The 14,275-nt window shown below is 31.6% G+C and overlaps 1 protein-coding gene across 1 annotated transcript; it reads left to right on the top strand.

Annotated features, from left to right (window-relative positions):
* The first annotated feature begins 9,864 nt into the window (after positions 1 to 9,864).
* On the top strand, positions 9,865 to 10,608 carry LOC134269935 (uncharacterized). Its single transcript, XM_062752110.1, has one exon. It carries the CDS (start codon positions 9,865 to 9,867, stop codon positions 10,606 to 10,608), a length of 744 nt encoding a protein of 247 aa, XP_062608094.1.
* The last annotated feature ends 3,667 nt before the right edge of the window (positions 10,609 to 14,275 follow it).

A 14,275-nucleotide genomic window follows, 5' to 3' on the forward strand; every position in this document is an offset into this window, starting at 1 on the left:
TTTTTCACTCATACGGAGACGTCACAGTATGCCGTTGAAGGGCTTTAATCAAATGGGTTAAATTAAAAGAGGATAGAATTTCATGGAAATTCCTTGTTCAGAGTAATGTGAAGAGACAGAAAAAGGCGTGCATACAACTTTGAAAGAAGGTGAATCATTACTATGTGAAAGTTTAATGTATAAATCATAAACTCACGTTGATCACATTTATCTCCTCTCCATCCAGGGAAACATTGTCCAGGGCAAGAACCATTCACGTGGTCACATGGTTGATTATTGATACATCTCCCACATTGGACAGAGCATCGTTGTCCATATTTACCAGCTTTGCATTCTAGATAACATATAAGACGTATGTAAATGCACTGAGATAACTACAGAACTTCTTCCAACTTATCTTTTTACTTTTTTTATTCATTGCGTGTCAAAAACCTTTTGTTAGCTCTCTTTAAGATAATTGGCCATACTTTATTCCAGAGTCAAGGAGAAATGAATTTCTTCTATTAAAAAACCCAGTTCTTTCCATGTAGACACATTTGCATAAGGATTTGATGGTTGTTCAAATTCGTCGAGGAAGGTGTCGATTTTTTGTAAGTGTTTTTTTTTTTTAAATTCTTAACGAAAGTAAAGAAAGAGCAAGAGCCACTAAGGTTTTTCTTGGCCCTGAGAATTTTTGAAAAATAAAAACTGCTGAGATTAAGTTGAAAGTGCAGAATTTATCACTTGAAATGTTGTTGACCTTGTTTCTATTGAACATGAAGTAATTTTCCATCTAGTCAATGCATTATGACGTCATAAAATGATATTATGCGTCATTTTACCCATATCCTGATATTCTTTTGAAAATGACCTAAAATTGAAGCATGTTTTCAATATTTCATATAGAGCACTACCTCTGATCAATAATATGCAATTGCATAATGAAAGACATGTTTTAATTTTTGGATCATAGGCTGTGCTCACATTTTAATCCTTCGCTAAAATTAGTCAAATACATGTTTTCTTCAATTTTCAGAACATTTCATTTTCTCAAGGTTTTTTTTCCATACTCGAATTCTCAAAAAGAAATTTTATTATACAAAATGAAAGCACTATTTCTTTACTTTATTTTGATATATGATTTGGGAAAGAGGGTGATAGTTAATTAATTGATATAAGGAGAGGGTCAATTTATGCATAAAATAAACCTCGTTCTTTAAAAACAAAATAATTTTATCCGTGTATTGTTGTCGTACGAACTTTAATTTTCTACAAAAAAAAATACTTTTAGAATTTAACCTTTTTGGTATGCAATAAATATTGGAAATTTTCCCAACTCGCAAATGCTAATTTATTGTTTTGTAGAGGATGCTTCCTAGATCATTTAAAATTACAAGCTGAAGCGATCGATGTCAAACTCTTGGTATACATATATATAATTATTTGACTTGATTTTAAAGTAATTAATCCGTGTGGTTCTATCATCTAAGCACGCGTAACAACGTTTTGCATTCTAATGTTAATATCTGCAGTAATTTTTTTTTCCAAAAACAGTGCCTGAACAGATTATGCACTGTCTACAATAATATCTACAAATTGGAAATACTCCTCTTCACTACTGTAATTTTGTTTGTTAAAAAAGTTTAAAAATGAAAAAAGATATAGTTTCATTTCAAATCTTGCCCTGTAATTTTCTTAAAAATTTAAACTGAAGTAAAAGATGAAAACTTATGCTTTCAGAATTATTGAAATTCTATGCAGAAAAATCATAGAAATTAATAAATATTAATTTTGACGTCATGAACATGTGTATTTTCCCGTATTTTGTTTAAACTTGCAGAAGGCATCAATTTTCAATAGAATTTTCTTAAATATAATACTGCGCACAGCCATCACCCACAAAGATTTTGATATATTAAGTGATTTTCATCGAATTTTGTGAAACATATCCAAAAATTAAGGTGGGCGACGGCTGTGGACATAATTCTCTGAAGAAAAATTTCTTTTAAAATGGGTCATTTCCAAGGTTTTCTGTTATAACTAGAGAAATGTATCAAATTAATGACGTCAAATATTCAGAATGGAACTTCTTTATGCCATATTTTTTTTTATCTGTCACACATATGAAATCGTCTATTATTTAAGCCAGTTTTAAAACTTTTTGTAAACATTAATTTTTAGAGCTTAAACCATACATTCTTTTGTGGTCGACATAAAAAAATCAATAGCAAAACAAGTCTGGAAATTCAAAACATGAGATTAGGTGCCACATGTTTTGCAGTTTTCAGAAGAAAAATAATATTTCAAAATTCTTTTGAGGTCAAAACTCAATCTTTTGAAAAAATTGTTCGTTGTTATTTGAAGGCAACAAGATAAAATAGGACTGATTTACAATTCTCTATCAGCAATAAAATAGTATTTCAATAAAGAATAAAAGAAAAGAGAAAAAAAAAACTCACCTTGGAAATCAAACAAACTGAAGGCCTATTATAATTGTTCTTATATCAAAGATACCTGTTTTACAAAATCGCCCATTGTATCCATTGTTGCACTCAAAACATTCTCCAATCTGAAAGTGACAGGTGTTATTCAGACAGTTCTCAGGACATCTCGTGCAGTTTTCTCCAAAAAATCCCAAGTCACATCCTATAAAAAATTGAAATTAAACAACTTCTACCAGTTATCAATATAAAAATGATAAAAACAAGGAAATACAAAGAATTGTGGTTCACCGCTTTCGGTGTTTTTGTTGGTGGGATGACATTTCTATGAAACATTGTGTCAAATCTTTTCACATGTAATGCACATGGCAAATCTAAAAGCCCTAGCTATCTCTTCTCAATCAAAAGTTATCAGGTAGCGAAACACTGATGACCCTGTATGGCAAAATGGCGAAGATTAAACTTTTCTTTAATGTAAATTAAATATATTGGTAAATGTACCCAAAGTAGGGCCATCTCACAAGAAATACGATTGTGAAATATGAAAGCCCGAGCACCACATGTTCAAAGGTTATGGTAAAAGATAAGTTTTTAAAAGGTAAGTCAAATCCCAAGGTCAAAGGGTCAAACTGTTCGTTTATCGGGAAAGGCCTTGCCAAATGTATAACATAGGTGGAGTATGAAAGCTCTTGCCAAAACAGTTCAAAAGTTATGGTCAAAGTTAATTTTTTGAAAGGTAGGTCAAACTCCAGGGTGAAAGGGTCAAAGTTTTTCGTTTCTCAAGAAAGGCCTTCCCAAAAGTATTACATAGGTGGAGTATGAAAGCTCTTTCCTGAACCGTTCGAACGTTGTGGTCAAAGTTAAGTTTTTAAAGTAGGTCAAACTCCAAGGCCAAGGTTAAAGGTCTTTATATCCAATGAAAGGTTTCTTCACAAGAATTATATATGTGCAGTATAAAAGCCTTTGCCCTGACTGTTCAAAAATATATTCGAGGTTAAAGTTTTTTCATAAGTACGGAAATCTCCAGGGTCATAATTAAAAGGTCAAAGTTGTTGGCATCTAATGAGAAGTCTTGCCACAAAGAATACATATGTGAATTTTGAAAATCCTAGTATCTATCGTTCAAAAGTTATGACCAAAGTAAAAGTTTGGAATTTTTGAGTAAAAGTTTGTCAAACGCTAATGTCAAGGTAAAATCTGATGGAAAGTCTTGCCACAAATATTACATAGGTGAAGTATGAAAGCCCTTGCCCTAATAGCTCAAAAATTATCACCAAGTTAATTTTTAAAAAAAAAAGTAGGTTAAACTCCAAGTTCAAAGGGTCAAATTTTTTTTTATATCCAATGAAAGGTCTTGCAACAAGTATTCCATATAAGTATAAAAGCCCTTGACCAAACTTTTCTTTTGGCCTAGGTTAGAGTTTTCAAAATGGAAGGTTAAGCTTACAGGTCAAGGCCAAAAGGTCAAAGTTGTTGCTATAAAATAAAAGGTCCTATCAAATGAATTACAAATGTGAAGTATGAAAGCCCCAGCCCTTATCGTTCAAAAGTTGAGGCCAAGGTAAAAATTTTTCATAAGTACGGACATCTAGATCTAGGTCAAAAGGTCAAAGTTGTTGGTATTCATTAGACGTCTTGCCTAAACGAATATATAAGTTAAATATGAAAGCTCTAGTTCGTACCGTTCAAAAGTTATGACCAGAGTAAAAGTTTGGAAATTTTGAGTGGGTCAAATGTGGGTCAAATTCCAAGGTCAAGGTCAAAAGGTCAAATTCGGTGGTATCTGAAGAAAGGTCTTCTCAAATGGAAAACACATGTGAAATATGATATTCATAGCTTCACGAAATCAAAAGTTATGAGCAAGGTTTAAGTTTTTGTGACGGATGGACAGACAGAGGGACTTACTTACTGAAACACTGACAGACTGAAGACGAATGAGATTTAATGTCCCCTCGCTTTCGCGAAAGCAGGGGACAACAATAACAATAATATAATGTGATGTGGATACCTGTATGCATGTTCAGAATGGATTCATTTTACAAACTAGATGCTGTCATGAGACAGTAATACCCGCACTAAGGTGTTTGCCTCTAAATACACACTCCTTCATATTGGACTTTCCAAGGAAAAAGTCAAAATAATTCTATAATTATCACCGTATATGTATTCGTCAAATTGAGCATAAAATTTTTAGGTGACCATATGATCTATGAGCCTCATATATGTATTTTGTATACTTAATTCATTGCCAGTCTGAAATAACAGAATTTAATTAATGAAGTAAATTACTTAATTGGATTCTGATTAATATTTTGCCCATAATTTGGAACTTTTAAATTTACTTTCTCAACGACATAAAATATTATTTTAGTACAAAGCATTTTTGATGAATTTATCAAAATGTGCAAACTGATTTAAGTATTTTGATCAGGAAAAAACCCAATGAAAATACAACCCAATTAATTTGTCTATGCCTATCCCCCCCCCCCCACACACACACACCATCACACACACACCCTCTCTCTCTCTCACATTTTTTTTAAAATAGACCTAGATGGCAAAGTTATGTTAAAACATTGTTTATTATGACAGTTTGAAATTTGTTCTTGTAATAAACAGTTTTCGGTGTGAACATCCTACTGAAAATTTCTACATTCACATTGGGTTTGTGTCACCCATAATCATATTTTTAGATATCACCAATCGAAACACCTCGGCCGATTCATACTTTGTCTAATGAAGGCGACGGAATCAGCAAAGGTTTGCCGAATAAAATTATTTAGCACATGTATGCTGACGGTGCAGTGTGGTTACTTGAAATCATCTGTGTTTTAATTGGATTATATGGATTATATTTCATGAATTCGTTGACATGACCTATGATATTCGGTAAGTAAAAGATTTAGTATAGATTGCATAAATATAGATAAATGCAAATGGTTAGGTTGAAGTTCAAAAAGGGTCAAAGATCATCGCATGCCACAGTCGACAAATTTCACATTGTCAAGTTATCTCCCGTTGCGGACATTCAGTATATATACAGGCGCAGATCCAGAATTTTTTTTCGGAAAGGGGGGAGGGGGGTGTCACACCTCAGTCAAAAAAAAAAATCCAGCCCAATATTTCCTGAGAAGCAAATAAAAAAAATAAAAACAATGATGGTGGAGTCCATGTTTTCTAAGGGGAAGAATGTCCAAAGTCATTTTTATTCTCTTCAGTAAATAGTCTTATTTAAATAACTGCAAATTCCAGGGGGGGGGGGGGGACTGATCTCCCTTGCCACTGACTCCCTGTACCTGAAATGACAATTGATCTTATGACTCCATAATAATGGGATTTTTTTTCCATTTGACTATATATACATATTTTGTTTCCTGTGCTTATGTCTGTTTGTTTGTCCACAGAAACTTTAACCTTGCCCATAAGTTTTAAGTGGATTGTGCTATACACATGCGTGGCTTCCACATTTCATAGGTTAATTTTTTTTTTGGCAAAACCTTTTAATGGGTACCAACAATTTTGACCTCTTGATCTCTTGACCTTGGAGTTTGACCCACTTTTACAAGAAAAATAGCTTAAACTTGGCCTAAGTTTTGAACAGTTGGTGCTAGGACTTTCATGTTTAACATGTGTAACCATTGTGAACTTTCAACAGGTATGAATATTTTTGACCTTGACCCTAGAGTTGAACCCAATTTAACTTTAACCTTGACAAATATCTTATGAACAGGTGAGGAAGTACTGGGGATTTTTCTCTTATTTCACATGTGTATTCAGCCATCCTTAAAAATTTATTTGTTTGGAATTGCTGCCTGAAGGGTTTCAGACACAGGAGGGAGGGAGAGAAAATATTTTTTTTAAATTGAAGATAAATTTTAAATTTTTTATAAAAAAAATCTCAGAAAACAGTAAATACTTTTTCTGACTTTAAAAAAAATTATCTACCACCAACAGGAAAACCTAATTTTACATAGACCTGACAATTTATTTAAGTTTTTTGTATGGTGCATATGATACATTTATTTTTTTCTTTACTCTTCTGAATCGTAAAAGAAATGAAGATATCATTATCTAATATTATTTGCATTTCTAAAATTTATATGTATTTTTGGGTCTATTGCTGTTGTAAATTATGCAAATAATAAAATTTGAAAATATTAAGAAATTTTAAATCTTCCACGATGTTCAAAATTGTACCTTTCATCAACCATCCTTCAGAATCTCTATCAATGACAATGTGAAATTTGTCGACTGTGGCATGTTAGCATGGTTCATGTTGTTATTTTCTTTTTTTCGACAGAAGTTTTTTTTATCACATTTTCTTAAAATGTTCTAAAAAGGTAAAATCAAAATATAGAGAGAACTGATAAATTTTTGACGTCTTAATGCAAATTAAATCGGAAAAAGTGCGTTAATTCCATGATTTGTGTAGTAACCTGGGTTAAAAATATATTTAATGGGATATTTAACATGTGTAAATCAATATGCCGTTTACAAGCATTTGAAGTCATGAATGAGAAGTCATTTTGGGGTATTTTTGGTAGTTTTTAAATTTTGATCAAAAAAAACTTTTTTTTCTTTTTTTTTGTGCTGCAGTGGTGTGAGGAGGGTTATGTAGACAAGCAGTCATTAACATTTAAAACAAAGGTAAATGTAAAAAGTTTTTAAAAATAAGTGTGATTGGAGATATCCTAAAATAATATAATGCTTCGTGCTTACCCACCAAGCAAAGAGAAGAAAAATATTACCTTTAACTTCGATTTCGCATATATTTATATAGGAAAATTCGGACACATCTGGGTATAACGTTATATTCCTTGCATTGTAAACAGTAACAAAGCGACCAGAAGTGATACAATCCAAAGTAATGTAATTCCGTGGTATTTGTTGTATGTCGTCTTGATGACAAAGTGTCCCTGACCTCCAGTCTTCTGTATCAGAGATATACACAGAAAATCCAGAGATTATGTTGCCTTCTGGAAAGATATAAAAAAAGCATGAATCATTCTTAAAATTTTTCTACAGGATAGTTTCGGAAAATCCAGACAAGGTTTTGCCTTCTGGTTAAAATAAAAGAGAAATTAATTATAACACTTTCTGATGATTTGTATAAAGAATAGTCATTACTTTGCCACATATTTATATGAAATGATTAAAACTATCTGTCCACATATTATTAATTCATACATTAATTCTGGTTTTGTCAACGAGTACCCGTTTAATCGGTTAACCCTTGAACTATGCGAGTATCGGTTAGTAAAACTGCTATTCAGTTACTCTAAAATACTATAAAATACATTTTACATAGTAAATAGACATAAAAAGAATGCAATATTATTTTTAAAAGTATACTTATACCTTACTCTAATGTTAGGCACCGTTAGACTTGATCTAGTGGATCGAATTGTTTAGATTAGATTTCACAGTTTATGTAATTGAAAGCTTTGATTGTCGGATTTTAAAGCTTTCGAGATCCGAGTAATAACTACAGTTAAACTCGCTTATAGCAAAGTCCTGGGGACCTGTGAATTTAATTTACTATATCTGTAATTCGTTATATCCGTTTAACGAATTCGTATAACCATTATAGCGAATTGGCAATATGCAAGTTTTCCTACAAGTATTACTACCAAATATTATTACAAAAGATATCTTCGATAACTTAAGTTTTATTATGAATTGAATTTTATATACAAATGCTAAAAGGAAATATAGTCAGTTTAGTTTATCAACTTTGTATAATATTTGAAAGTTCGTTTTAAAAGTTGTCAATTTTATTATATTTAACCTCAACGGGACTCAAAATCAATTCGCTATATATCCGTAAATTCGCTATATCAGAGTTCGTTTTAACCCTAAAATTTTACAAAGATTTGTTAAGACTCTGAAAAACTTCACTATATCCGTGAATTCGCTATATTCGTGTTCGTACGAGTTTTACTGTACCTCATTTAATAATTTAAACAGATGCAGCCACAGAAATATTAAGTGTGGGGTTGATTTTAATGAATATTTGATACAAAATCTACTTAACCACCTAAGCTTAAAATATATTAAGGAAACTAGAAATTTACTGGACACTCAACAAATTAACTAGTAATAAAGGGGTATGTAAATTATAGATCTTCTTGACTGCAATATATTTCGGGAGCAGAGAAGGAAAAATCAAAATTCTTTGACGATATCATATTTGTGAATTGTAAATATTGTTAATATATAGTATATTTGTATATTACAACTACCAATGAGTAGGGCCTAAGGAATAAGATAATGATAGATATGGAAACTTTTACGAAAAATCATCCGATTAACCGGGTACTCGACTTGACGGTTTCAAAGGGAGTAACTGGTTATTAAAATTGTCCGATTTGACAACACTAATTAATACTTGTGATCAAATTTCATTTCAATATTTACTCGGCACAAACCTTACTTTTACATTTAACATCCACTTGTGATCCTGATGGGCAACCACGTGATCCTTTTGGACATGTATTAATATTAACTTCGTTGCCTGCACAGTTCAAGACATTTTCATAAAATGGAGCCGATGTGGTACCATTAGATTCGTAAAATAGGGAACTATCTCTAAAAAATAAATAATTATTTCTGTTATTTACATCCGAGAAGAATGCATAGGGAATACAAGTAGGGAGACTATATACAATGTACCTGTTGAAATTAGAAAAAAATCCGATCGAAAGCAGGTTTTGCAAATATTGAAGACAAACATACGAATATACAATGTTTGATTTAATGATTATACTTTCTTTTTAGTTCAAAAGTTTTAAATAAAATGAATGATAGAAATATTAAAATAAAATATATAAATAAAAAAAGAAATCAAAAATTGTTTTGTTTGCTCTATACTCATAATTATAATCATTTGCTCTATTACTCATAATTACATGTATCAATGATATCAACCGCCTTTAGCGCATGCGTGAGGAAGGGAGGCAGCTTTAAAAAATCGCAGAGAAAATTTTCTCGAATTTAATACAATATACATCGTGGTTTGTACACATGATCGCTTAGATTTGTTGTTTAAATTTGTAGTTATGTGTGGGGAAACCTATCTGAGACATAGCCGAGAAAAGGGAAAAGGAAAAATCAAACAGTAAACACGAGCGGTGAAAGGAAACAGAAAGTACATGTGAGTAGTACTGAATCATTGCTTGTTCCTAGTATCCATGATATGGAGAGTCAATTGAGTAACAGTAATAGTAGTATCAGCCTTAGTGCACCAACGGAAGTTGCATCTACACCAACTGCAAACTTTCAAAACAACTGTCAAGGAAATAATTTTCAAGGAAATCAGTTTGTCCCCTATGGGCCCCCGGGACCACAGAGTTAATTTGCTGGGTACTTATCCCCTATACCATCAGTACCAAACCCCCCACAACTCCAATATCAGCACGTTGATATTCTTGAGACTTTGAAAGTTATGTCAAATCGATTAGAACAAGTATCTACTAAACTAAATAAATTAGATCATATTGAAAGGAGACTTAATGAACTGGAACGGAATGTCAACACAGAGGTAAAAGAAATGAAGGGCAAGGTCAACGGGGTGGAAGAGTGTGTGACACATATAAGTAAACAGTACGATGATCAAACGAGGGAAGTCAAAGAAATGAAGAAATCTGTTAGTAACATAAGTAACGAAAATGAAATGATCTTGAATGAATTAGAAATGGCGAGGAATAAATTCGAGGATTTGAACGAACGCAACTTAGATCTACAAACCAGATCGATGAGAGACAACCTCGTATTTAGTGGTATTCCGGAGACTGAAGAGGAAAATACAGAAGAAGTACTGAAAGAGTTCATACGTGCAAAAATGAATTTCACAGAAGTTCCACAGTTCCACAGGGTACATCGAATGGGGAAGAGACTACCGGATAAACACAGACCAATCGTCGCAAAGTTCGTGCTGCATAAAGAAAGAGAAAAAGTAAGAAAGGCCGCTCCATCAAGCCTAGAGGGAAAGGGATTTGGCGTTTACCAGCAATTTCCCAGGGAAATTAACGAGCGCAGGAAAGTTCTATATCCTCACTGCAAAAAAGCGAAACAACAAGGGAAGAAGGCTGTGATGATTGTGAACAAACTTATCATAGATAGCAAACAATTCTTTCCACCAATTGGCAAATTCGTGGCTGATCCAGGCTCCAATAAAGTTCCGATGTAGGTAAACCACGGACAGCAACAACAAATAATTATTAATGAAAGTAAAAACTCAAGTAACTCTCTCAGATCAAAAGACACATTAAGATTAAGATTGATATCTATTAATGTCTGTGGGTTAAATTCAAAATTCCAATATCCTGAGTTTCTTGATTTTGTTAATAGATATGATATAGTGTGCCTTACAGAAACCAAAACCGATAAAGCTGATATAATTGACATTCCAAATTTTAGTGCATTTTTTAAGCATAGAACAAATTTATCATTTCGGAAATCCGGTGGAATAGTTGTGTATATTAGAGATTGAATTGCTAAAAACTGTAACATTATTAATAATGAATGTGACAATGTACTTTGGGTCCGAATAGAAGGTAAAGCATTCGGAATCGATGAGCATATATTAATAGGTACAGTCTATATACCGCCTGTAAACTCTAGATTTTCATCTTGTGAAATATTTGAAGATATTGAGAATGAAATTTTTACACTATCCACAGAGCATAAGTGTATCTGTTTACTTGGTGACTTTAACAGTAGAGTCTCTACCTTGAAAGAATTTAATGATTGTGACGAACCTTTTGCACAAACAAATGACCATATATTGTCTGATATTGATTTTAATTGGGCTGCTGATCAAATTGATATGAGATGTCTTGAAAACATGGTTTTTCCTTGGAAAGAAATTCAAAAGATATGATTGTGAACCAATATGGGAAAAACTTATTGATGTATGCAAGCATTGTAATATTTTTATTCTCAATGGTAGATCCAAAGGTGACCCAAATAGTGAATTTACTTGTAAACAAACTAGTGTTGTAGACTATTGTATTTCAAAGTCTGAGTTTCTAAGATATGCTTCTAATTTTAAAATATTAACATTTTCTACTTTATTATCTGATGTTCACAATCCTATAGAAGTGTCACAAGCCTTTGAAAAAGAAAATTCTTCGAAATTAAATAACCAGCAAAAACAAATACATGAAATCGCTAAAAAATGGATACGTGAGAAGCAAGAAACATTTCATAACACTATAAAAGACAAAGTAAATGCAATCACACTACTAGAAAACGAAATCAGAAACACATCAGCAGGAAACGTCACATCGGATTTTATAGATGATGTTGTTGAATGAATTAGTGACATATTGGTATCAAGTGCTAAAGAGACTTTTGGTAAGAAAATAATTAATACAAATACAAGTAAGAAAAAAAATTCAATTTAAGAAACCTTGGTTCACAAATGATTGTAAAAATGCTCGACAAAACTTTAGAAAAGCAAAAAGGTTGTATAAAAAATTTGGAGGGGAAATTTTTAAAGCTGACTTGTATGAAAAAGAAAAAAAAATGTATAGGAAAAAATTAAATATTGCTAACATTAAACATCGAGTAGAAATTAAAAAGAAACTCGCTAATTTAAGAACAAAAAATCCCAAAGAATATTGGAAAATCCTGAAAAGATGTAATGCTGATTTGAATGACCTTTTTACATTTTATAAATAATGCTTTTATGAAAATTATAATGAACAAGATTCAGGGTCGACAGTTCTTACACAAGAAGAGCTTGAAATGTTGGCTGATGTTCAGCTCAATCATGAAATTAACCAACAAATAACACATGATGAAGTACGCAACAGTATTAATATGTTGAAAAATAACAAGGCATGTGGCGAAGTTGGAATATTTAATGAATATCTTAAAAATACAAGTCACTGCATGTTGAATTTATACACTGAATTGTTCAACAAAATGTTCGACTCAGGTGTACAGGCCACTCAGTGGGCCTGTGGAAATATAATCCCAATTTACAAAACAAGAATAAAGCAGACAATACTGAGCCTAAAAATTATAGACCTATTACACTGCTGAGTTGTGTAGGAAAGTTATTTACTGCAAGTATTAATTAAAGATTAAATTCATATGCTGATAATATACAACTCATTTTGGAAAATCAAGCAGGTTTTCGCAGAGGTATGGGTACACAGACCATATTTTTTCATTATACTCTCTTATAGAACTTCTCAAAAGAAACAAAATGAAACTGTACTGTGCATTTATTGATTTTGAGAAAGCATTTGATTCGGTTTGGCATATTGGATTATGGAATAAAGTTTTAAAAAATAATATTGATGGATGTTTTAAGATTATAACCAACATGTATAAAGGTATAAAATCAAAAGTAGTAGTGAATGAAATGAGTTCAGAAATGTTTGAATGTAATATAGGAGTTCGACAAGGGGAGAATTTGTCGCCATTTTTATTGACATTGTACTTAAATGACCTTGAGGAATTTTTATATGGAAACAAAGCTAAAGGTTTGTCTTGTTTATCAGAAAAACTCATGAGAGAACTAAATCTCTACTTACAGCTTTTTGTATAATTATATGCTGATGATACTATTTTGTCATCTGAAAACCCAGATGATTTTCAGTACGTGCTTAATACTTTTTCTAAATATTGCAAGAAATGGCATCTTAAGGTTAATAGTAAGAAAATAAAAGTCGTAATATTTGGTAAAGAGAAAAATAATGTCCCTTTAACATTTGAAGGCTCCAAGCTTGATGTAATTGATAACTTTAAATATTTGGGTGTTACATTTTGTAAAAGTAATTCTTTTAATCTAAATACTAAAGAATTATATGAGAAAGCTACTAAAGCTATGTATGGTGTTATTGGTAGATGTAGAAAACATAACTTATCAATTGATTGTAAATTAGACATGTTTGATAAAATTGTCAAACCAATACTCTTATATGGGTGCGAAATATGGGGTTTTCACAATACTAAACTGATAAAGAAATAACACCTAAAATTTTGTAAACATATTCTGAGCCTGAAAACTCAACAACAAACTTTATGGTGTATGGAAAACTTGGTAGACACCCTTCATTAATTGATATCAAAGTTAGAATGATCTCATTTTGGGGTAAACTCATTAATGCTCAGTGCTCTAAATTATCAGCAAAACTTTTTTGTGTATTGAAATTATATAAGAATCCATGGTGTGACTTTGTACAGAAAATTTTAAATGAATGTGGATTGACTTATGTCTGGTATGAAAATTCAATTAATATATCTTGGCTTAAAAATAAAGTATATACCACTCTTTTAGATCAGTTTAAACAAACATGGTTTAGTGAAGTGCAAATTTCCCCTAAAGGTTTGAAGTATAGAATCTTTAAAAAATCATTAATTTTTGAAGACTATTTGTTGAATTTGCCTCCAAAACAATCCAAGAGATATTGTTTATTTAGAACTGGGAATACAAAATTACCAATTGAAACTGGTAGATGGTTTAACATCCCTAGAGAAAACAGAATTTGTAAATTATGTAATCAATGACATTGGGGATGAATTTCATTACTTATTTAAATGCACTGATGCGTCTATAAAGAACTCAAGAGTCATGTATTTGCCAAAATATTTTTATTTGAATCCAAATATTTTGAAATTTGAAATGCTTTTTAATGTAACCAATACTTATCAACTCTGCAAGATTTGTTAATTGTTAAACATTATAATTGAGAGAGTTAGCTCTCTTGGTTGATATTACTCTGTCCTTTCTTCATGCATGTAATATTTCATGTTCATTGACACTGTTTTGTCAGTTATGAGAATAAAGTTCAAGTTCAACCGTTAATCAAATGTCATAAAAGTTAATTAAATATTTATAC

Source organism: Saccostrea cucullata, unplaced genomic scaffold (genome assembly GCF_032062105.1).
Source record: "Saccostrea cucullata isolate Sc308-1 unplaced genomic scaffold, CSIRO_AGI_Scuc_v1 ctg1242, whole genome shotgun sequence".
Classification (NCBI taxonomy): Eukaryota; Metazoa; Mollusca; class Bivalvia; order Ostreida; family Ostreidae; genus Saccostrea; species Saccostrea cuccullata.